The sequence below is a fragment of the Bos taurus genome, chromosome 23 (assembly GCF_002263795.3).
Source record: "Bos taurus isolate L1 Dominette 01449 registration number 42190680 breed Hereford chromosome 23, ARS-UCD2.0, whole genome shotgun sequence".
Lineage (NCBI taxonomy): Eukaryota > Metazoa > Chordata > Mammalia > Artiodactyla > Bovidae > Bos > Bos taurus.
In genome coordinates this window covers 20,602,241-20,627,633 of record NC_037350.1, presented here as the reverse complement: position 1 = coordinate 20,627,633, position 25,393 = coordinate 20,602,241, and the positions used below count along the sequence as shown (strand labels likewise).

General features: G+C 38.0%; 1 protein-coding gene across 2 annotated transcripts in view; it reads right to left on the bottom strand.

Moving 5' to 3' along the window:
* CD2AP (CD2 associated protein) overlaps positions 1-24,588 on the bottom strand; it is an 86,452-nt gene extending 61,864 nt beyond the window's left edge. The window contains exon 1 of one of the 2 annotated variants that reach the window (XM_010818207.4): positions 24,184-24,588. In XM_010818207.4, the coding sequence (XP_010816509.1) occupies positions 24,184-24,187 (4 nt within the window). In that variant the 5' untranslated portion in view covers positions 24,188-24,588. 2 annotated transcript variants of the gene reach the window in all.
* Positions 24,589-25,393: the final 805 nt, after the last annotated feature.

The window sequence follows — 25,393 nt, the reverse complement described above, 5'->3', positions numbered from 1 at the left end:
ATATCTAACTCTTGGTGACCCCATAAACCGTAGCACGCCAGGCTCCTCTGTTTTTATAGCATATGCAGGTATTACTTGTATAAGATTTTTTTAAGAAAGCACTAAGTATTAAAAGTGGCTTGTCCAATATTATTATAAAGATGTTTATAACTCATGATTCTGTTTCATAATTTAAAAGTTTACTGACTCAAAGATAATTTATTTCTTCTAAATAAAACACCATATGGTAAATAAGGTTAAATTCTTGCCCTTTTATTTTAATGTCTGGCCACACCATGCAGCAGCATGTGGGATCTCAGCTCCCCAACTAGGGGCTGAACCCATGGGTTCATTGGGAGCACAGAGTCTTAACCACTGGACTGCCAGGAAGTCCTTCTTGCCCTTTTAAACATTTTTAATTAGGCTTGCAATACCATTCTAAATAATAAAGGTTATAAAACAAAGGTACTGTAACAACTTATTTTTGTAAAAAGGGAAGAAACAAACATATGCACAGAAAAATATAAAGAGTTACATTCCAAAATGTTAACAGATGCCTGAAGGGATCTAAGATGCTGTTTGTTATCTCTTTTTGATATAATATTTCACCTTTAGTAAAGAATTAAAAGAGTGGGGGAGTACGTACTTGGGATTGGCAGATTGGGATTCTGGGGTTGACACGTACTCATTGCTTTATTTAGAACAGATAATCAGTGAGGACCTACTGTGTAACTGCTTGGTATTTATTCTGTAACAACTAAATGGGGGAAGAATCTGAAAAAGAATAGACACATGTAGATGTATAACTGAATCATCCTGCTGTTCACCTGAAACTAAAACAACATTGTTAATCATCTATACTCCAATTAAAAAAAAAATTAATCTCACCCAAAAGAGAGGACAGGACTTGGCCTCATCCTGATCTATGGGAAGAGTTTGTTTATTGAGGGATTCTGAAGTTCCTCAGGCACCTTTGTTACCTGAAGACTTTACCAAACAATGTCATTATGTTGGGACTTCAAACCCTGTTGCAGCTGTTCTACCTCTGGAAGCGCTAGACACTAAACAGGTCAGTTACCTGGGCAGTCAACTGTATCTTTTCAATAAAACTCTGGACACGAAGACTCAAGTGAGTTCCCCCAGTTGGCAGTACTCTCCATGTTGTCACACATCCTCGCCAGGACTTAACGCCATCCGTGACTTTAGAGAGAGAGACTGACATCATGTCTCGTACCTTCCTGAAATCTGCCCCAGGCTTCTGTCCCCTTGGCCAACTTTAATCTGTGTCCTTTTACAACAGAATACCATCCCCAAGAGTATAACAGCTTTCAATGGGTTCTGCAAACTCTTCCAACCAACTGTCAAAGGTGAGGGCAGTTGTGGGAATCCCCAAAGTCTGCAGCTGTCATAAGTGAGGGCATTCTTAGAAACAGTAACCCATATTTCAGGATTTTTCTACAATAAACATACACCAGTTAGGTAAAAACAAGTTACTAGAAACACTGATGCTCACTAGACAGTATGTAACAATGATACTTGCAGAAAAGCTACAACAGTTTAAATAAAACTTCATTTAATTCACAAGTCTGCTATACCAAGAATCAGCATCCTCCATATTGTGGAAACTCAAAAAATTCATTATTTTAAATTTCAAATTAAACAAAACTCTTTCATCACTTAAAACAATTGTATTTTGACTGACTAAATTTATTTCTTCACTTTAAATGGTTGCTTAAAGTGAAGAAACACATGTTGACTAAAAACATTTGGAAAGAAAAAAATAAAAGGAAGAGAAAATGCACATCCTGAAAAACACTCTAGGACTATAAAAGGTATACAGACCCTGTCTATCACTGAGGGCTCTTCCCCCTGACCTACTCTCCTACAAAACCAATTGTTTCAGACGACACTTTCTGGTTGTGGATTATTCATTGTGCGTTTCAATTGTGACTGCCACTGAAAGAGAATGTTAAATTTAAATTACTTTGGCTATGTAACAGTTTCTTTTTAAAGTGTGAAGAAAGCTATCCAATTTAAGCAGATATGACATTTAAGCATTTATCTGATCAGTAGGGTAATAAAGATTTTAAAACATAGCAACAAAAGACTCAAAATAGAAGAACACTAGATAATCTGCACCAAATCTCACAAGATGAAATATAAAAACCATTGATGAAATATAAAAATCACTTTCTTAGGAAGATTAAACTACTAAAAATGTAGCAATTTTATCAGATGAAACTTAAGTGAGCACTAGAAATCTACACACACAGTTTGAGATAGGACCTAAATATATGCACCCAAGCACTGTACCCCAGCTTAACGTTATGTGGATGACTCAGGAAACCTCACATCAAGACAAAAGAGAAGAAACCAGAACCTTCTCTGGGAGATGCCCTATTATGTCAAGAAATACTTTTTTAATTTACAATATCCAGAGACAAGGAAATACAACCTGGCATGTAAAGTGAAAAAAAAAAAAAAAAAAGATTAAAATAAGTACCTAGGGAAACAAGAAATAACAGAAACACTTCAATGAATTCCAAATACTGAACTCATCACATACAGACTTTAAAATGATGGCATTTACCATGTTCAGAGATATAAACTACAGCTTGAAAAACTGACACAAAGCTAAATAGCACAGACAGTGAGAAAATAAACCTGAACCACAGAAGTATTCTAGAACTGAGAAAGACAATAACCAAAAGTAGGAACTCAAAGGATACATTTTAAAGTATATTAGACAAGGCTGCAGAAAACTAGCTAAAAGGCAGACAGGTAAATAGAAACTAACCAAAATTAAGCCAAGAAGGACAAAAATACAGACAATAGAGATGAGAATGTAACAGAAACAGAAGATATAGTAAACCAATCTAACATATTTAATTGGCATCCCAGAGGAAGAAAATAAAAACTATCTGAAAAGTTAATAGCTATGAACTCACCAAACTGATAAAAGAGATCAAACCACAGAGTCAAGAAGTCTAAGCAATTCCAAATGGAATAGACAAAAAGAAACCTGCAACTCAACACGGTAAATCTGCCAAATAGCACAGAGGAAAAAGAAAGAAATCTCAGAAGAGACAAATTTTTAAACGGTTACCAAGGAAGCAACACTTAAAATGGGCTTCTGATGAGCGAAAATGGAAGCCAGAACGCAGCAGTTTCATATTTCCAAAATGCAGAAAGAAAATAATTGCAAACCATAAAATCTGAACCAGAGGGGAAAAATCCTTCAAAACACAAGAAGAGACAAGCAAAAACAGAGTTTGCCACCCTGAAAGAAACTCTGAAGGTGTTCTCTGAGGACATCAGGAAAAGAGGAACACAGCCAATACCTAGGGAGAGACTCAGTAGGTAAAGGCAAAGCGAGGTAAACACACAGGCAGGTAAACACCGAGTAAAATACAAAACCGACTCAGAATGGACTGAAGACTTAAAACCGGAAACCATGCAATCCCTCACAGAAAACACAGGCTGTGAGCTCCTTGTCATCAGTCCTGGGGATGGTTTTCTGGATATGACATCAAAAAGCAAAGGCAACAAAAAGAGAACTAAACAAGTGGAACTATATCAAACTAAAAGCTTCTGCACAGAAAGGAACATCAACAAAGCGAAAAGACAACCTACAGAATGGGAGAAAATATTTGTAAATCATGTGTATTAAAAGGGATTAATAAGAACTCATACAACTTAAAAGCAAAAACACAAAAACAAAAAGCTAACCAAAAAAATCTGACTTAAAAATGGACAGAGAATCAGAATAAACATTTTTCCAAAGAAGCCATACATATAGTCAACAGATACCAGAAAAGGTACTCAACATCAGTAATCATCAGAGAAATGAAAATTAAAACTTCCAACTATAAAATAAGTAAGTCCTGGGAATGTAATGCACAGCATAGTAACTTTAATAAAACTATACTGCATATTTCAAAGTTGCTAAGAGAGTAAACCTTTTACAAGTTATCACAAGAAAAAAAATTTGTAACTATGTATGGTGACAGATTTTAGCTAGACTTACTCTGGTGATCATTTCTCAAAACATAAATATCAAATCATTATGTTGTACACCTGAAATACACTGTTATATGACAGTTATACCCAACAAAAAGCCTAAATAAGAAGCAGAAAAGGAGGAGGGAGGCTGATGAGGAAGTTTAAAATATAGGAAGATTAAAATAATAACAGCTATATAAATCAGGAGTTAAAGTAGCCTAAGACTCTTGGATGATACAAAAGGAGAGTAAAGGCAATAATTAACATTAGATATTTAAAAGATAAACATGCATGTGATAATCACTAAAATAATACAGTATAAAAATGCCAGATCCCCCCCCCACCGCCCCCCCCAAAAAAAACAACTCAGCTTGCAATTTCAATTCCAACATGAAAGAAGTTTGGAGACTGTCACACTCACCCTTACCACGAGAAAAAATTTAAACAAGCTAAACAATCAATGACTTTCCTTGGACCCAGCAGAGAAGTGAGGACATGGGGCAAACCACCACCTCAAGATACAGAGACACAGGCACATCCAGAGTCACAGTTAAGATCTACTAGATCACTCCAAGCAGCAAACACCAGAGTCATCAACTGGTATGAATACTGTATTAGCTTCCCAGGGCTATCACAGAAACTATCACAAACTAGGTGACTGCAAACAATAAAACTTATAAAATTCTTTCATGGCTACATTTTTGATGGCCGGAATACAAAATCAAGGTATCATCAGGACTGCATCTTTCTGAAGACTGATAAAGAATTGCTCCATGCTTCTCTCTTGGCTTTTAGGGGCTGCCAGCAATCTCTGGCATTTCTTGGCTGACATAATTCCAATCTCTGTTTCCATGGCCCTCCCCTTCTGTGTCTCTATCTCAAATCTCCTTCTCCTTACTCTTAATAAGGATACCAGTCACTGGATTTATGGCCAACCCTAAATCTAGGATATCATCTTAAGATCCATAGTTACATTTACAAAAACTATACTTCCAAATAATATCACATTCATATGTGCCAGGGCAGGACTTAGACATAACATTTGGGGGCCAAAAATCAATCTACTACAAAAATTTAAAACACAAACTTCGATGAATTTCTGGAGGCCGAGTGTGGAACAGCCTAAGAGTAGAAAACTCCTAGGGACAACAGTATCAGCAGGCCCCCACCTTTCGTGGGTTTTACTTCCAGGAACCCCATCAGGTTCTCACAGTCAAGAGTCTATAAAGATCTCCTTGAGGTTCTGGCAAGGAGGAAAGGGAAAGTACTCACTGTGAAATAACCACTAACCCAAACAAAGACCTGCTCTCCAGGAAAAAGACTTAACCAGGTCCTGATTCCACCACTGGAAAGGGTTATAACAGCATTTCTCTGATTCCAGTCCCCTCTTACCTTTCTGTCTCACATGCAGAAGTGGGGAGATAAGATACCACAGACCCAGGACAAAGACCCACCAAAAGTTTAAGGTTTAATTTTAAGATTATAGGATGCTTCCTCTTCCCAGCACCTTACAACTAGACTGATGGGGCTCCATTATAACAAGAGTTAATCACCATGAAAGAGTATACATGATGCAGATTCTACCTGAGAAGGAGTGCTTAGGGAAACCCAAGAGGGAGACAAACACAAGGCCACTAAAGGAATCCGATGCCTCTGGCAACTGCAGGTAGAACAATGTTAGAGAGTACACTCCTTGACAGGTTACTATCAAACCTCACACAAAAGACCTATTAATCTCAGCTCCTTTTATCTAATACAGCATGTCCAACTTTCAACAAAAAATTACACATCATTCACTCAGAAGGCAAGAAAAACACAAAGACAAACCCAGAGTCAAAGCCAGACTCAAATATAACAAATTTTTTGAAATCTGAGAATTTTAAATATATTAAGGGTGATAATGGAAAAAAAAAAGAGGTAAGCAAAGATGAGTAAGGTAAGCAGATAAAGACCCTAAGATAAGCAATCAAAAGGAAATGCTAGAAATCAAAAAACACTGTAATAGAAATAAAGGATGCCAATGGCAGGTTCATCTACCAACTAGACACCACCAAGAACAGAGTCAAGATGCTTGAAGACAGATCGACAGAAACTTCTTGAACTAAATATAAAAATAATATTCTTTTACAAAACAGAACATCCAAGTTCTGTTTCATCCAACAATTTCAAAAGATATAACATATGTATAACTGGAATATAAGAAAAGGAAGAAAGAAGAAACAAAAGAAATAAATGAAGTAATAATGGTGGAGAAGTTTCCAAAATTAGTAACCTATACCAAAACCAAACCATACATCCAGGAAACTCAAAGGACAAAAAGAAAGAGGAAAAGCCTACACTTAAGTATACCATATTCAAATCAAAGACACAGAAAATCGTAAAAAAAGCCATAAGAAAAAAACACCTTAACGACAGAGGAACAAGGAAAAGCATCACAGCAGGCTTCTCTCAGCGACGCTGAAGCAAGAAAGGAGTGGAGTAAACTATTTAAACTGTTGAAAGAAAAAAATTACCAATTTAGAATTCTATATTCAGTGAAATTCTCTTTAAAAGAAAAGGATAAAGACTTTCTCACACAAACAAAAATAACAGACCTACGATGAAAATGTTAACAGAAGTTCTTCAAATAGAAGGAAAATTATACAGGTCAAAAACGTGAATCTATAATAAAGAGTAAAGGCAAAGGAATAAGTGAAGTAAAACAAAATCTTTAACTTTCCTTATTCTTAATTTATCTAAAAGATTAGTTTAGATTGGTAACAGTAACAATGTACTGGGTGACTTTTAGCATATAGATAAATGAATGACGGCAATATCATAAAAGACACAGGAATGGGGAATACTCTGGGATCTGCATTTGACATGAGGTGGGACAGTGCTATTTAAAGGTGAACTTAGATTAGTAATCAACATATACTGTAAACTCTAGGGCACCTACACTAAAAGAAAATTTTAAGTATAAAAGGACATAAATTTGAATAATATAAAATGTTCAACTGAAACCAGAGAAACAGAAAAATAGGGAAAAAACAATGAAATCAAAATTGGTTATTTGAAAAGGTCAATAAAATTGATAAATCTCTAAGAATGATCAAGGGAAAAAAAGAGAGAGAAGACCCAGTCTACCAATATTAAGAATTAAAAGGAGTATCACCAGAGACTTCACATTAATTTTTAAAATAATAAAAGAAAACTATAAACAAGACACTGCCGTCTATGGGGTTGTACAGAGTCCGACACGACTGAAGCTGCTTAGCAGCAGCAGCACTATAAACAACACACTCATGAAGAATGCCACAAAGTTTTAGTAGTTTGAGAGAGTCTGAATAACTATTTTTAAATTGAGTCTGTAGTTAAAAGCCTTCCAAAAAAGAAATCCCAAGAGCCAGATGGCTTCCCTGGCAAAATTTAAAGAAGAAATCTCCCAATTCTACACCATGGGATACTGCTACACACCTATTAAGAATGGCTAACAAAAAAAAAACGAGAGAAGGCAATGGCACCCCACTCCAGTACTCTTGCCTGGAGAATCCCATGGACAGAGAAGCCTAGTGGGCTGCCGTCTATGGGGTCGCACAGAGTCGGACATGATTGAAGCAACTTAGCAGCAGCAGCAGCAACATACAAATGAGCGTCTTCACTTTCACTTTTCACTTTCATGCATTGGAGAAGGAAATGGCAACCCACTCCAGTGTTCTTGCCTGGAGAATCCCAGGGATGGGGGAGCCTCATGGGCTGAAGTCTATGGGGTCGCACAGAGTCGGACATGATTGAAGCAACTTAGCAGCAGCAGCAGCAACATAAAAAAAAAAAAAACCACAAAGACATGAAGCAAGTGACACTTTAATATACTGTTGGTGCCAATGCAAAAAAAAAAAAAGGTATATACACTCAGGAAAAACTTGGAAGTTTCACATAAATAGACACTTACCATATGACTCCAAACTATACATACTCTGAAGAAGTAAAACTTATGTTGACCTAAAAACCTATACACAAATGTTTACAACAGCTCTGTTCTTAACTGCCTGCCACAAACTAGACAAATCCCAAATGCCCTTCAATAGACAAATGGACTAAAAAAAAAAAACTGGTACAGTCATCCAGTGAAATATCACTCTGCGATACAAAGTGCCTCTACTGATGCTGGAAATGCTCCCAAGAAACACAGAGAAGTTGTGACGCCAAAAAAAGCTGAATTATTTGATATGCACCAGATTGAGATCTGTAGCTACAACTGACCTCCATTTCAAGATAAATGAATCCAGGGTAAGGACTATTATTAAATTTAAAAAATAAAAGACAGGAAATTTGTGAAGCTGCCACTCACTGCAGCTGTCCCAGCATACAGTTGAAAACTTTGCACTTTTTACTCATATCGAAAATGCAACTTTTAATTCAGGATTGCTATAAGAAAGGCATACCAACAGACTCTAGTATGATTCAAGAAAAACAGCAAAATCATTGCATGAAAACTTAAAGCAAGAGGAAGATGAAGAATGTGAAGTTGGGAGAATTTAATGCCAGCAAAGGATAGTTTGATAATTTTAGAAAGAGGTTTGGCTTTAAAAATGTCAAGATAATCGGTGAAACAGCTTCTGCTGTCCAAGAGACAGCAGCAGAGTTCTCAGATGCCATTAAGAAAATTACTGAGGAGAAAGGATATCTGTCTGAAAAGGTTTTTACTGCAGACAAAGGTGCCCTATTCTGGGACGGGGCGGGAGGATTCACAAAGGATATTTATTAGTGTAAAAAAAAGAGAGAGAGAGAGGGAGGAAGAGAAGGAAGCAAACACCAGGATTTAAGAGAGGAAGAGACTGGCTAACGCCACTGTTTTGTGCAAATGCAGCTGGGTTTATGGTCCAGACTGCCCTCCTCTATAAAGCTACTAGTTTTTGAGCCTTGAGGGAAAAGATAAACATCAGTTGCCAATCTTTTGGTTATAAAACAAGAAGGACTGGATGAGAATCCAATCCAGAAAAAGGACTGGTTCCACTGACATATTCCCTAAGTCAGGAAGTATTTGGCCAGTGAAGAACTACTTTTTAAAGTTCTTCTGTTATTGGACAATGTCCCCTGGCCATTGTTATTGAACAACGACCCCATGAGTTCAATAATGAAGGCGTTAGTTACCTATTTGCCCTCATACACAATGTCTCTAATTCAGCCTCTAGATCAGGGGGTCAAAGGACCTTTAAGGCTCATCGTACATAAAGCTACAGAATAGGCTGGCAACACTCACAGAAGAGGACCCTGACAGAGATCATGAAGGTCTGGAAAGATTACACCACTGAAGATGCCACTGTTGTTAAGTTTTTAAAAAACCATGAAAGCCATCAATCCTGAAACAAAAAATTCCCAGTGGAGAAAACTATGTCCATATGTTGTAAATGACTTAACAGCATTTACAACAGAGCCAATCAAGGAAACCATGAAAGAGTATAGATACGGCAAAAAAAAAAAAAAGTGGAGGATGAAGGGTTTCAAGACAGGGATCTTGGAGAAATTCAAGAGCTAACAGACAATACGCAACAGGAATTAATAGGAATGCTTCCAAAGCAGACAATGAGAAAGATGACATAGAAACAGCAGTGCCAGAAAACAGACTGACACGAGATAATCTCGCAGAAGGGTGCTGATTATTCAAGACAGCTTTTGACTTCTTTTATGAGGTGGATCCTTCTATGATACAGGCAGTGAAACTAAACCAAGCTGTGAAAGAAGGATTGGTAACTACAGAAATGTTTTTAGAAAAATGAAAAAGCCAAAAAAGTCAGACAAAAATTTTATCTCCGTAATGTTACACCAAGCAGGCCTGCCTCTCAGTACAATGAATTCCTCATTAAATTACTCTTTATTTTTGTCATCTTGCAGAGTAACAGAGTTGACTTTCGTATATTTTAGCCACTTAAAACCTTTATTCCAAAGCCCAACTTTCAATAATCCATGTTTTTTCCAGTAAAATTAACTTAATTCATTAAAAATCAGTTTGTCAGAGCTACTTTCATGTACATGTTAAAGTAGCATTCTATTTTTAATTTTTCTCAGATAATCAAACTATATTAAAAAAACACCAGCATCTCATTTATTAGAGCTAAGTGAACCAGATCTTTCTGAAGTCAGTAAACTTCAAAATAAATTCATCCTCGATATCTGGGTTTATTTTTTTGCCAATACATGAATAGCCCTTCTAACAGCCAATATTGAAAATATGTATATTTAACCGATGCACTCCACCAAGTGATCTCAAATGGCACTGGCACTGTTATGGCTAACCCATCCAGCAACCCATTTCCAAAGCATCTCAAAAGACTGAATACCTCAAAGAAGCCTATCAGGATGAGCAATGAAAAATAAACCGGAGCCACAAGAGATTACAGAATACACAAAGAGATCTGTCAATTCAACACTCTAAAAAGAGATGCTGCAGAGTTGGGTCAGACTCAGCAGTCCAGTGGGATGTGAGAACTTAATGAAACTAGGCTTGTTCTTGGATATGCCCTAAAGTTCCAAGCTTAAAAATCTCAATGAAATGGATAAATTTCTATTTTAAAGAAAAACTAGTTACTCAACAAATTTTTAGAAATCAACAGATCAATCCAGGAATAAAATCAGAAAGTGGTCTTAAAAAATAACCTCATAAAAAGTTACAAAAAAAAAAGCTTGTTTTAAAGGCTTTTTCAAAACTTCTATAGAACACAAAATACGTCTACAAAGCTTCACTATTTAAAAATAATCAGTATTTGAAATAATATGAATGTTATTCAGACCAAAGATTGCACCCAAAAATGTACTCGCTCAAATAGAAATGGTTCTAAACTATCAACAAAGGGAATTCAAATGCATAATTAGATAATTGGCTATTACAACTAAGCAAGGTCTATCATGGGATAGGTTTAATCTTGGAAAATCTAATTTGTCATATAAATAGATGTAATATGAAAAACCACATGATCCACAGATTCTAAAATAAGCATTCAATAAAAATTAGCCTTTGTGAACCTGATCCCCCTGACCCCAGTAAAGAGTCCACAGTGTGAGGTCTTAACCTCAAGCTTTGCCCCAGAAAACGTAAGTTTGGGGCTAAAATAGCAAATCAGTGTCTCTCAGGACAACTATATTTAGAACGTATAAATTCAAAACTAAGTTATATTAGGGTAATGGTTCTCAACCAAGATAATTCTGCCCCATAGGGGACACTTTGGAATGTCTGGAGACATTTTTGGTGGTTAAAACTCAGGCAATTCTACTGGCATCTACTGGGTAGAGGTTAGGGATGCTGCTAAGCACCCATCAAAACACAGGATAGACTCTTAGCAAGTAGTTTCTGGCCCCAAATGTCAACACAAAACCGCCACAAAACTCTGTATAAGGGTAACATACTACATACAGATGTTCATTTCATACCATATCCCACAGTTCCAACTGAGTAAAAGAGAACTCTTCACACACACACACACAAACAAAAGGAAGTAGACAGGCAGGAGAGAAGGAAATGGAAGCAAATATCAAAATTATAGAGAAAGAAGAAATTTCTAAACTAAAGCAAACAAACTGAAAACTGGGAAGACTAATAATTGAAAGTGTTTGTAAGAACCAAAAAGACAACTATGAAAACCCAGAATGAAAATGAAGTAAAAGAAAGTGAACTATTTAAAAAGTACACTAAACCACTCTAAGAATTAAATCCTCAAAAAAATTTTTTCATGTAACAACTTGGTTGCAAGAAGAAATTGGGGGAGTAGTTCTGGTGGAATATGTTTTAAACACTTAATTTAAAAATATTGATCTTTTTAAAACAAAAATATCTGAAAACTTAAAACTCTTAAAAATCCCTAATTTTTAAAAGATCATACACAAAAATATTTAAGATAATAACATTATAAAAGTTTTGAGTGTTCTGCACTAATAATTCCATATTTTTTTGATAATGAAATACCATCTAATGAAGAAATAATAATTCACACAAATTCCAAGTAGGTTTAAGCAGTAAGAACATTCACTAGGGAATGTTTACTTTGGTTTGGATAAATACAATACAGATAAATAGCACAATGGCATCATCTAACTGGGTATGTCAAATTAACCTTATTCACATCATAACACCTATATAATTATAGGACCTAACTTTATTTATATTATAGCAACTATTATAGTAATAACCTTTATTACAGAAAAGTCAAAATATAGAAAGTTACACAAAAATGAACAGAAACACACTTCCCTATAAGCTTTATTGCCAAAGAAATAGCTGTATGATAAGAAACACTTTATAACGGTTCCACATCTTATTTCCTATTTATTTTTAGTATTTTTAGTTATTTTCAGGATTTTTTTTTTTTTTTTTTTTACCATAAACCAAACATCTTTACCAGAAATTTATTTCCAGGACTATCTTCACCATAAATGGAGAAATGAAAAAACCACTGTCCTACTCTATGTGACGTCATAAACTGCAGCATGACAGGCTTCCCTGTCCTTCACTATCTCCCAGAGTTTGTTCAAACTCAAGCCCTTTGAATCAGTGATGCCATCCAACATCTCATCCTCTGTCGTCCTCTTCCCGTGTTGCCCTCAATCTTTCCCAGTATCAGAGTCTTATCCAGTGAGTCAGCTCTTCGCATCAGGTGGCCAAAGTATTGGAGCTTCAGCTTCAGTATTAGTCCTTCCAATGAATATTCATCGTTCATTTCCTTTAGGATTGACTGGTTTGACTTCCTTGAAATCCAAGGGACTCTCAAGAGTCTTCTCATCAACACAATTCAAAAGCATCAATTCCTCAGCACTCAGCCTTCTTTATGGTCCAACTCTCACATCTGTACATCACTACTGGAAAAACCATAGATTTGACTATATGGACATGTGTCAGCAAAGTGATGTCTCTGCTTAATATGCTGTCTAGGTTTGTCTTAGCTTCTTAGCTTTTCTTCCAAGGAGCAAACATCTTTTAATTTCATGGCTGCAATCACTGTCCACAGTGATTCTGGAGCCCAAGAAAGTAAAGTCTGTCACTGTTTCCATTGTTTCCCCATCTATTTGCCATGAAGTAATGGGATTGGATGCCATGATCTTAGTTTTCTGAATGCTGAGTTTTAAACCAGCTTTTTCACTCTCCTCTTTCACCCTCATCAAGAGCCTCTTAGTTCCTCTTCACTTTCTATCATCAGAGTGGTATCATCTGCATATCTGAGGTTGTTGATATCTCCTGGCAATCTTCATTCCACCTGTGATTCATCTAGTCTGGCATTTTGCAACCTTTTAGCTATATGCATAATATTAGAATTTCTATAATTTACTTCCTCAAGCTTGTTAAACACAGAACTGATAATCAGCATTTCTTAGAGCAGAGATAAATAAATGCAGTCATTCTTAAGATATCATACACAAAACCCACCTCTCCTTTCTGTATTTCACATAAGAGTGTGAAAAGTATGCAAAGTATCATATACTTTTACCACACAGTAAAAGACAAGAAAATAAAATTTGGTATAAAGAAGCTTTTACATAGCATTGCATTCCTTTAAACATTACTAAATCAGATCAATAGGTGACAGACACCCAAAAACAACCTTAAGCAAAGTTTAAAAACAAAAAAGGATTTCAATCTCACAAAAATTAAGAATTAGCCCAAAACAAATTATGTGCATGTGATGTCTCCTCCCAAAATAATAAATCCTAAAAACAACAAATTTACAAAATCTTAAAAAGCAAATAAGTTGGAAAATTCAATTAAATATTCCTCAGATTTTTAATCCACTATTAACTCTGAAAAAACACTAGAAATTAATTTTAAGCACATTTGAAGCCAGATTTTTAAAAATACCAATAAATTTTTGTCAAATTTTATAGAACTCACCCCCTCAAAAAAAAAAAATCCTATGATTCCCCTATTATTGACTGATAAATGAGTAAAAGAACAAGGTGTAATACAGTTAAAATGTAAGTCTTTTGAGAGAAAATACTAACACAAATTCATGAACAATGTGTAAATTAATTCACAATTTTTAGGTAATAAATATTTAAATTTGTTCATTTTTAAACCATATTAGGGGGTTTCCATGAATGCTCAAACTACCGCACAATTGCACTCATCTCACACGCTAGTAAAGTAATGCTCAAAATTCTCCAAGCCAGGCTTCAGCAATACGTGAACCGTGAACTTCCTGATGTTCGAGCATATTTTAGAAAAGGCAAAGGAACCAGAGATCAAATTGCCAACATCTGCTGGATCATGGAAAAAGCAAGAGAGTTCCAGAAAAACATCTATTTCTGCTTTATTGACTATGCCAAAGCCTTTGACTGTGTGGATCACAATAAACTGTGGAAAATTCTGAAAGAGAGGGGAATACCAGACCACCTGACCTGCCTCTTGAGAAATCTGTATGCAGGTCAGGAAGCAACAGTTAGAACTGGACATGGAACAACAGACTGGTTCCAAATAGGAAAAGGAGTATGTCAAGGCTGTATATTATCACCCTGCTTATTTAACTTATATGCAGAGTACATCATGAGAAACGCTGGGCTGGAAGAAACAGAAGCTGGAATCAAGATTGCCAGGAGAAATATCAATAACCTCAGATATGTAGATGATACCACCCTTATGGCAGAAAGTGAAGAGGAACTCAAAAGCCTCTTGATGAAAGTGAAAGTGGAGAGTGAAAAAGTTGGCTTAAAGTTCAACATTCAGAAAATGAAGATCAGAGCATCTGGTCCCATCACTTCATGGAAAATAGATGGGGAAACAGTGTCAGACTTTATTTTTGGGGGCTCCAAAATCACTGCAGATGGTGACTGCAGTCATGAAATTAGAAGACGCTTACTCCTTGGAAGAAACGTTATGACCAACCTAGACAGCATATTCAAAAGCAGAGACATTACTTTGCCAACAAAGGTCCATCTAGTCAAGGCTATGGTTTTTCCTGTGGTCATGTATGGATGTGAGAGTTGGACTGTGAAGAAGGCTGAGCACTGAAGAATTGATGCTTTTGAACTGTGGTGTTGGAGAAGACTCTTGAGAGTCCCTTGGACTGCAAGAGATCCAACCAGTCCATTCTGAAGGAGATAAGCCCTGGGATTTCTTTGGAGGGAATGATGCTGAAGCTGAAACTAAAGTACTTTGGCCACCTCATTCGAAGAGTTGACTCACTGGAAAAGAGTCTGATGCTGGGAGGGATTGGGGGCAGCAGGAGAAGGGGACGACAGAGGATGAGATGGCTGGATGGCATCACTGACTCGATGGACCTGAGTCTGAGCGAACTCCGGGAGTTGGTGCTGGACAGGGAGGCCTGGCGTGCTGCGATTCATGGGGTCACAAAGAGTCGGACACGACTGAGCGACTGAACTGAACTGATGAGAATATACACTTGTTATTTAATCACAATAAATTATCAATAATTAAATATCTAATAAAAAACTAATTGGTAAAGGCCAAAAATGGTTTATTTACAGAAACCTATAATAGTTCAATTCCTTACATAACTATTTATAATTGCATAGTACTTATAAAATGTTTTCACATATACTCTCACTAGATTCACAAAAGCCTTTAAGATTTACATTCTAAAACTGCATCCTCTAGTCAGTAACCGCCACCCACAGGTAATATGAAGCACCTGAATCGTGGCTAGTCCAAACTGATTATAAATGTGTAATACATACTAGATTCCAAAGACAGAAAAAAAGTACACAAATTAATGACTTCTATATTGAACATGTTGAAAAAAACATATCCAAAACATTTAATTTCACCTTTCCTGTATTTTTTAACACAGCTACTAGAAAATTTTTAATTATATATGTAATTTATCAATTTAGTATGCCTCAAAGAACGTATGTATAGCTGCTTCATAATACCCATTTAAGATGATATAATTTTATAGTTCAACAACATTGTTCAAGTTATTTTAAACAAACTTTTTGAAGCAAATTATGCCTAAATTTATTTAACAGGAGAATCATAAAAAAATGTCTCTCAATTGAAAAATAAGCAATTTCCCCTTTATTTAGTAGAAATATGTAACCTCATTCTAACATTCATGGAGTAGGCAAGCTGCAGATCCACCTGACAAGATGTTCAATATCCTTGATTACTGATTCTCTACTAAAGGGACTTAAAGAGTCTCAGTGAGTCATAGAGGAAAGATTAAAGAGTTCACAGTTGACCTCTGAACAACATAGGGGTTAGGAGTGCCAATCTTCCTCACAGTTGAAAATTCAAATATAATTTATAGTCAGCTCTTTGGACCAACAGTTCTGCATTCACAAATTCAACCAACCGAAGACCCTATAGTACTGTGTTATTTACTACTGAAAAAATCTATGTAAGTGGACCTGGGAAGTTCAAACCAACGGTCAACTGTTTTTTAAAAAGAAAGTGAGACCTCATCCACTCCAGTTACTCCAATTAAAACACTACTGAATCACAAACATGGTGAACACACAGCAAGCTCCCAATTTTCTGTGAGTTACTAAGAGTATTAAGTTTTTTTAATAGTATAAAATAAATTATGGGGTCTCTGGCATACATAAGTTCCAGGCAAGTAAGATTATTACATATAAAAGACAGTAATAATATAGGAATTTTTATTTAGGCTTTAAACTGTAAGGTTCTAATCATAAGTTCAGTTGGGTTGCATAGAATGTAAGAAATTTAGGCAATTTTTGTGGGAAAGAGGTTACCTAGAAATTTAATAGCCTTTACATTTGACATTCATTCTGAAAATTCATCGACAGATTTGTTTTCATCGTGTAAGGTAATTTTTTTAACTGCTTCAAAAAAGTGTGCTGGATAAAAATGGTCTAATTAAGAGGCAAGAAAAAATGGAGTCTTCATCTTAAACACCTTAAACACATGCACATGTGCACACACACGCACCCTCCAAAGCAGCAAGGCAAAATACGCATCAGGGCACCTTCTGCTGCAGCAGAACAGGAGTTTTAATTAAAGTCTAATTAAAAACAAAAAAACCCCTGATAGTAAAACACATTCTAACTATTAAGTCTAACAACAATTAGGAAAAAAACGTAGAAGAGTATACATTTTCTTGAAAGTGTGTTAGTTGCTCAGTCGTGACCGACTCTGTGAACCCATGGACTGTAGTCTGCCAGGCTCCTCTGCCCATGGAATTCTCCAGCCAAGAATACTGGAGTGGGCTGCCACGCCCTCCTCAAGGGGATCTTCCTGACCCAGGGATTGAATCTGGGTGTCCTGAGATACTTTACTGTCTGAGCCACTAGAGAAGCCCATACATTTGAAAGACCAACTTTAAATATGTTTCCTAAAATCATTACACGCTGCTTCAGCCAAGACTAGATAATCTCAATTGTACAAATGTATGAAATTCTATACTTATAAACCAAAGCAAACAACTTGGCACTTGATTATTATAATAATCACGATAAATACATATACTGTAAGAATAGAACTCTGATAATTAACAAAGTCAGCCTAGATGTTAAGTAAATTCTGACCTCCTCAGTACCGGGGCACTGATAGACACTAAGAAGGTTAGTACGGTTTTAGTACTTCAGGTAAAAGGATCTTGAAGAAATCAGTTCAAATGAAGGTGTGCTTCACTCTAAAGGTTAAGTACCAGGAGGAGAGAAAAAAATATCCTGGCTACTGTCAAGGACTCATGACGTCACTGGTCAAATGAAGAGAAACGAACAAATCCTATTTGACTTCCAATGCAGGAATCTATATCCTAATCTTCCTTATACTTCTATTATATTTTGACATTTCTGACACTGATACTTTCTTAATGTACTAAATTCCCTTTCTAAATGGATTTCTGGTGATCCGTGAGCTAAGTTTTATTCCTATTATGATGTCTTATTCCTTTCACAACACTCAGCCATCCCAACCCACTGATGACACTCATCAACAACTGGAGTGAAGGAGACATGGGAGCATGTACATCAGAATCTCCTGTGTGAAATTTTTGAAATCCAAATGACTTTAATAACGTGCCCAACCTCTAACACTGCTGTAAACCACTGGATGTGTATGTGTCCTAATGTTCCTCTCACCGAACACACCATTAATCACATTCCTCACAGTAAGACAAATAATTCTGGATTTATCTCTCTCTCATTGAAAGCTCTTTTCTTTGACAAAAAGCTCTTTTCTCTGACCTTGGGACAGAACCTTTCTCTTCATGTTGGTGGTAACTGTTATTGTTACCACACTTAAAGTATTTTTCCACTGGGAACTCCTAGTGATTAGATGTCACAGTCACTCCCTAAGAATTACCTGGACACTGGATCATCAAAAAGAACCAGAGCTACATGGCACTAAAATAGTCACTGGAATTCAGGATCCTATGTTAGTCATCTCTGCTTTGAAACTTAGTTGAGAAGTAAAATGTGATCATGAAGGCAAGTGGAGTAAGTAAACAAAATTTTAAAGATTAAAAACACAAGTCTACTGGAGGCAATGGAAAGGAACGATATGGTATAATGAGATTCCAGGAAAGAGTCCATAAAACTGCCATATCTGACACTAGATCAACATTTTAAGCTAGGTATCTTTTTAGAATAATGAATACTTAAACAGTAGAGTTACTTGTAAGAGTAAAAGCTCCTTTAAATACAAACAACCAGTAAACATGCTTTCAGTTGAAATAAAAGAATCAAAGAATAGAACATTCAGGCAACTGAGGTCTTCAGAAACTATCAAACAAAACCCAAGAAACAGAAAAGAGGTAATGTCATTTAGTCCAAAAGAAGAAACACTGAGACCCTAGAAAGAAAATACCTCACTCACCTGGGGCTAAAACCAAGTGATTATAACTGAAAAATGAAAGTATAGCACAGTCTTGGGTCAGAGAAGCCCTAGTAGATTATGAAGGGAACTCTATACGCTTACTGCTGCTGCTAAGTCTCTTCAGTCGTGTCCGACTCCATGCGACCCCACAGACGGCAGCCCACCAGGCTCCCCCGTCCCTGGGATTCTCCAGGCAAGAACACTGGAGTGAGTTGCCATTTCCTTCTCCAATGCATGAAAGTGAAAAGTGAAAGTGAAGTCGCTCAGTCGTGTCCGACTCTTAGTGACCCCATGGACTGCAGCCTACCAGGCTCCTCCATCCATGGGATTTTCCAGGCAAGAGTACTGGAGTGGCGTGCCATTGCCTTCTCCTATACGCTTACTAGTAGTGATAAAAGACTGTGAACTAGTCTGAACGTCTATCCAATATAAGCAAACCTAAAAGAAAGCTGTGGATAATATAGAGTGGGGGAGCATGAGGGAGGACTGAAAAGGGCAGATATACTCTACTAAAAAACAAAGCAAAACCAAGAAAGGTCGTTCTAATAACTAACCTCATACCACTTCAGTGAAATTGTTCAGGAACAATTAGTAGTACTTTCAAGTTTCTTATGGCTTACTCTATCATTTATTATTATATTGGCAGCTAAAACTACTTAAAACTGTTAAGGATTGTACACTTGTTTCTCAAACAGAAGGGTATACTGAAATTTTGTAATCTGCTTTGTCTTGGGTGAGAAAGGAGAGGAACAGGTGAAAAAAGCAGCCAAAAAAAAGAGCAGATGTATCAAATCCCTGCGACCAAGTAAACAGAGGAAGTGCTAAACTGTGAGCAAGAAATATCCTCAAGCACTGAGACAGAAAATCTCCTTTCATCCCAGTTACCCAGAACAACTTGTAACACACACACAGATTCAGCTACTGATGTAGTGCCAAGCAGAAAATAAGTAAGATCAACAGTTTAATAAGAGTTCAGTTACCTTGTCAATATTACTGCCTGGCTCACCCTAAACAATCCAATAACTAAGCTCACTTTTGTTCTCAGGAACAAATACCTTACCTTTTATCTCTCATAAGAAATGTGGACCTTGACTGGTTTTGTTTCTCCCCTGCTAGCTCTCTAAAGCCTACTGCTAAAACCCATTTCCTCCCTTTTCCAAGATACCAGTCTGAACCTCTCCAGGGTGCCTGCTGCTCACCACCATGCCAAGCTGGCCAACTCCACCTGTCTGTGCACTGGCTTTTGCTAGAATGTATTCTTCATGCTGAGAGGCTAACTACAGGCATATATGGACCTTCATCCAGATTTCTCAGGCCAGTGTTCTGGCCTCTCCATTGAAAAAGAACTAATTCCGCTTGAGGAACTATTGCCTAATAGCTGGATATCAAATTTCACAATTAACAAAGTCACAGATCCATCATAATGATTACCAATTTACCTAAATTTCAATTACATCATATTAGGTTTTATTCCCCTTTCTTTTCTGAACACAAACTCCAACAGCTTTCAGATCTTTCACAACTTGCACCAGTTTACAGCTTCTGCAGCTGTCCTTCTCCCACCCAAATCAAGAATCTTCACCTCTTTCTTTGCCTATGTTCAACCTCTTGACATGACACCACTTTTAAAACACATTAAAAATGGTATCATACTTAAAAGGTATTTCATAGAGGGTATTCCATGACACAGAAAAGGAGGGGAAAAAAAATCACAGATTGGATTACTTAAAAATAAAAATTTGAAGGTATTTTTGATTGACAACATGGAATGAACCAAAAGCACTTTATGTTTTATCTTAAATATCCTAAAATTTAGATCATCTTATTAAGTTAATAAGACATCATCTTACTTGGCTAACCCCTCATTTAGAGAGGTACATGGCAAACTTCAAGCTGGTTTTTATGGAAAAATATATTATGAACGTGTATTTTCACCCTAAATGTGATTTTATGGAATTATATCTATCCAAATTTGAAGCACTTAAGACAAATCTGATTACAAGTACTTACTAATTAAAGAATACAACTGGTTATTTACTAGGATTCAACTTTGAAACAAAATTCCCTAATATTCCACTTTTGTGTTCTGGATTAGTTAACTGAAGTAAATCCTGAAATTAAAAGGTGAGCTACTAGCAGGCAATTTCTAGTTGCCCTTACTTATCTGGGTGAATCAAGATTTTCTCCAAACAATGAGCCACAGAAATATATATCTGTATTATAGAATTGTACATATTATCTCTAAACCAACTGTGTGTTTCTGTCCATTAACTGCCTCATAATTTAAACATGTTGACTTGTTATATGTCATATGTGAAAAGTTCATAACCTTATTTAAAATTCAGAAATATCAAGTCCTTAAAATCCACTTATTTTTTCAAAAATCAGAAGTTACATATAGTAACACTTTGTGCCAATTGCTTTCTGTCTTATTCCACTCCAAAATGCAGATCTGTACTTTCCCAATAAGAAATATAAGTACTGTCTTTCCATCTCGCTAACACTCTCCCCAAATTCTTTCCCACAGAATGCCTCAAATTTCCTTATAAGCATTCTTCCACATTTAACCAAATGTCGAAACTAAAAACAGTGCTTAAAAGATAAACTTCAAGTAAGTCTCTACGAGCACTCATCCCACTTAGTTTTTCCTACTCTACTAACCTTACTACCAACGCTGGACTTTCTCACAGTATATACCAAACGTTGAAAGTTATCTATTTCTGCATTGGTACAAAATCATTTCATCCCACTGGCCTTTAAAGATAATAAAGGTCAAACATTGAGCATTATTTTTTTCAAGTTGGTGCAAGAATTGGGGAAATTTATTTGAAAATTTTTATTTTTTTAATTTATTTTATTGATTTATTTTATTTCATCATTTGAAAATAACAGCAACCTACACTGGCACTGTTCTAAGCATTTTACAAGTATTAACTCATTCAATCCTCCTAATAACCTGAGGTTGATAGTTTTATCGCATTTATAGATTAAGAAACTAAAGCTCAGTCACAACAGCTCCTAGACAGAAGAGCCAGGATTTGACTTTAAACTGTCCCAGTTCAGAGTCCATGCTTTTAACTCTCGCTGTACCACCTAAATGTCAAGAACCATCACTTAATGGCTATCCAAGTTACTTCAAAGTGAAGAAATTAAAGATTTTTCATTTCGTGGTAAATTAGATAAAATATCATGTAAGTATTTTAAGCTATCATCTTTTATTTTTTTCTGGCCATGCTGCAGGGCTTGTGGGATTTTCATTCCCTGACCAGGAACTGAACCAGGGCCCTTGGCAGTGAGGCTCAGATCTCTACCCACTGGACCACCAGGGAATCCCTTAAGCTGTCATCTCAGAACACAAGAAATAAAGACTTATGACAGTGAAATCAAGCACCTTAGACTTATATTAAAGAAAAAACTCCTTAAATGATTTTGACAGTTTTATTATGAATGCATGACCAATAAATTTAAAGTACACATTCGTCTGACAAATACCTTTCAAAAATTAACTGCACATGCCCCCAAGTAACCAAACTTTAAAATACATTCTGGACAGTCCAGTTGAGTACTCAAACATCACACTGTACTAAGATAATACGGCAGAACTCACCTAGGCAGAACACAGCAAAGTCACTGAGTGAAGGCCTCTGGACAACCAAAACAGACACTCCAAAGTGGCAAGGATGGACACTCGCTATTCTCAAAGAAGATCTCACACACCAAATAAGGGTCAACTCATTTTTTCCTTTGCAGAACTACAAATTTGATTTCCGCAGGAAAAAAATGCTGTAGAAAAACTGGTGATGAGAGGGTGAAGGGGGACACTGATCACAGTAACAAGCACATCCAACAGCGAAGCACGAAAAATACTTACTCCAAAATGCAAAGAAATCTGATCAGGAGTCCTATATACAATCCAACAGATAGATCCTCAACGAACCACAGTAACTGAAGGTCACAAATGATGACCCTAGGTCATCAAAAGATTTAATTATACTCACATCCTATTTAAAACAGAAAAGAATTACACATTTAATTTTAGTATGATCTGCACTCAAAGTGGTTTTATAATTTGAAGCTTAAAGGATAAACCCTCAATTACCCAGTAAGCTCAACTAATCAATTAGAAATTCACTGGAAAGTCCCAAGTAACAAAGGTTTTACTGTTTCTAAGTTTAAGAGCACTTTGTGCACAAAAGTTACCTGAAAGCAAAAGGGAGACAGATTATAAAACTGTAAAGTCTAGGAAAACACAGAAGAGCTACTGCGACTGTTTATAAACACTATGCTTAAAGCATTTCCCACAAGACAATGTGTGGGCAGTAGGTGCCACATCAGCAGTCCTGTGTTTGTCCTGCTTCTAAATCGTTTGTTAGTCTCATGAATTATTAATTTCAGTTAATAGTTTGTTGAGATGAAGCAGCACCAATTCTTTCCTGAACTGCAAAAAGTGAGAGCGTCCTTCTGACTACAGAACCAACAATGGGATTACTCTTACAAAGCATACATATGCCTTACGGTGACACAGTTTGATTTTTTTTAAAGTTCTCTTTTAAACTGCTTTTCATTTTCAAAGGTTTTAGAGAGATAGCGCCTAGCCCACATCGAACTTTTGTTATCAAAAGAATTGTTACACTACTCAACAAAACTCCCTTTCAAACCAGACTGCAACACATTCCTTCTCTAGCGCCAAACAAAACTTTAAAGCACACTGTAAATAACCTATAAGGCCTTGTACTTTTCTCCCCTTCTAGCGAGGAAGTCTAACTCCAAACAGGAAACTGCTTCTCAAAGGGTTCAACGCAGAAATCCTACTCAACTCCAATCCAGTTCTCAGGAAGAGATTTAATATTTAAGTGCCAACACACTTGCCTGGGTAGAAACGGAGCAAATATTCAAGCTTCCCTGCCCCTGAGATACCCCTTGAAAGTTTCAGGCTGGGGGGAAAAAAATGCCTTTTCTAACAAACCAAAAAAAGTGCTTTAAAAGGCCAATCTCTAAAAAGGTTCGCAGAAGATATAGAAGTTGAAAGTGCTACGCGGTCAAGATTTTCGATCATCCTTCCCCCAACCCACTAGGATCTGGGACGATAAGAGCTGGCAAAGGAGGGAAGTTCGGTGCAGAGAGGAGCTGGGCGGGGGGCGAAGTGATCGGACCGCCCCTCGCCCATCCCCTCACCTTTCCCGAGACCAGGAAAAGAGGTGGCGAGAAAAGCACGAGACAGGAAGAGCAGCCTGGGGCCCCGCAACCAGCTTCTCCGCGAGATGAGCCAGGTGGGAGGCAGAGCGAGGAGGGGACACAGGGAGCGGGCCGTGTGGCATAGCAGGGACCGACGCCCACCCCCACCCCCTACCCCACCCCGCCGAGGTCGAGAAAGGGAACCGCCTCCCCGAATCCGGAAGGTCGGAGCGGGTGGCGAGGAGCGCGCTCGAGTCCCTTACCCATGCTGGGGGCTCCGGCGGGGAGCAGCCCGGCGCCCGCTGCTCCTCCTCCCGCTGCTCGCGCGGCCGCTCCGGCGGCAGGAGGCGGGCCCTCCGCTCGGCTCTAGCCCGGCTGAGCTCAGGCGGGACAAGGAGGCGCCTCCATTCGCCCGCGGCGCTCCCCGGCCAGTCCGGTCCCCACGGCCCGCAAGGAACAGGCGGCGGCTGCGGCTCCTCACTCGTGGCGGCCGGAGGGCCCTCCCCCGCCCGCCCAGCCGGCGGTTTTCCCACCCCCGGTCGCTCCTGCCACGGGGCGGGACCTGCCGGTTCGTCCTGGCCGTCGGCTCCAACGCAGAGCCCAGCCCCGCAGCCCGCCCCTGGCAGCTCCGTCAGCGCCCGCCGTCCTCGAACGCGACGCCAAAGAGTGAGGTGGAGACCCGGACAGAGGCCGGGAAGGTGCCGGGAGCAGGGCCGGGAGGAGGAAAATCTCGCGAGAATCCCCAGGCCGCCCTGCCCCGCCCCCGTGCGTTCCGGCTCACCGCTGCGCTGGGGCTGCTGCCAGGTGCGGTTACGTCACGGCCGGGACTCTCACGCCGCCCGCGTCCAGGTGCGCGGAGCGGATGAGGGAGACAAGCGGCGTAGCTGCGGTCACTTCTCTGCCTTGAGGTTCGAAGCAGCTGGGACGGGCGTTTTGTGTGGTTTGTCGCCTCCGATGGATTGACAGAGGTTTTGCTGATAGGCAAAGTGAGGCTGGGCTGCCCCACTTTGCACTGTTGTTTTTGTACGGCAGGCTTCGGGGGACCTGAAAGAGACCGTGAGAGAAACGTGCAAGAGTATAGAGAAAGAGAGAACCCACTTTCCTTCGACCTTTAGAGACCCAGCTGCAAACAGGACCTGCGGTTTACCTTGCAAAGTTCTGTATGAATTAGAAGCATTTCTTCATCGGAAAAAAAAAAAAAAATCATAGGCACAAAATAAATTCTTTTACAGGATTCAATTAGTGGATTCCTTTAGTTTCTGTCTGCTGAAGGCAACTTTCTAAATACCCTTTTCTGTTTTGAAAATATAAATTGCTACCTGATGGGGAGCAGGGCCGGAGAGTCATAATCTGAAATACTGGCTGGTTTTTTTTTTTTTTTTTTCCCTAGTCGCAATATGAAGAAGAACATAGGATTGTTGTAATCAGATGTTAAAACAGAGCACAACCCTATGGTCCTTGCCCCCCACCCCC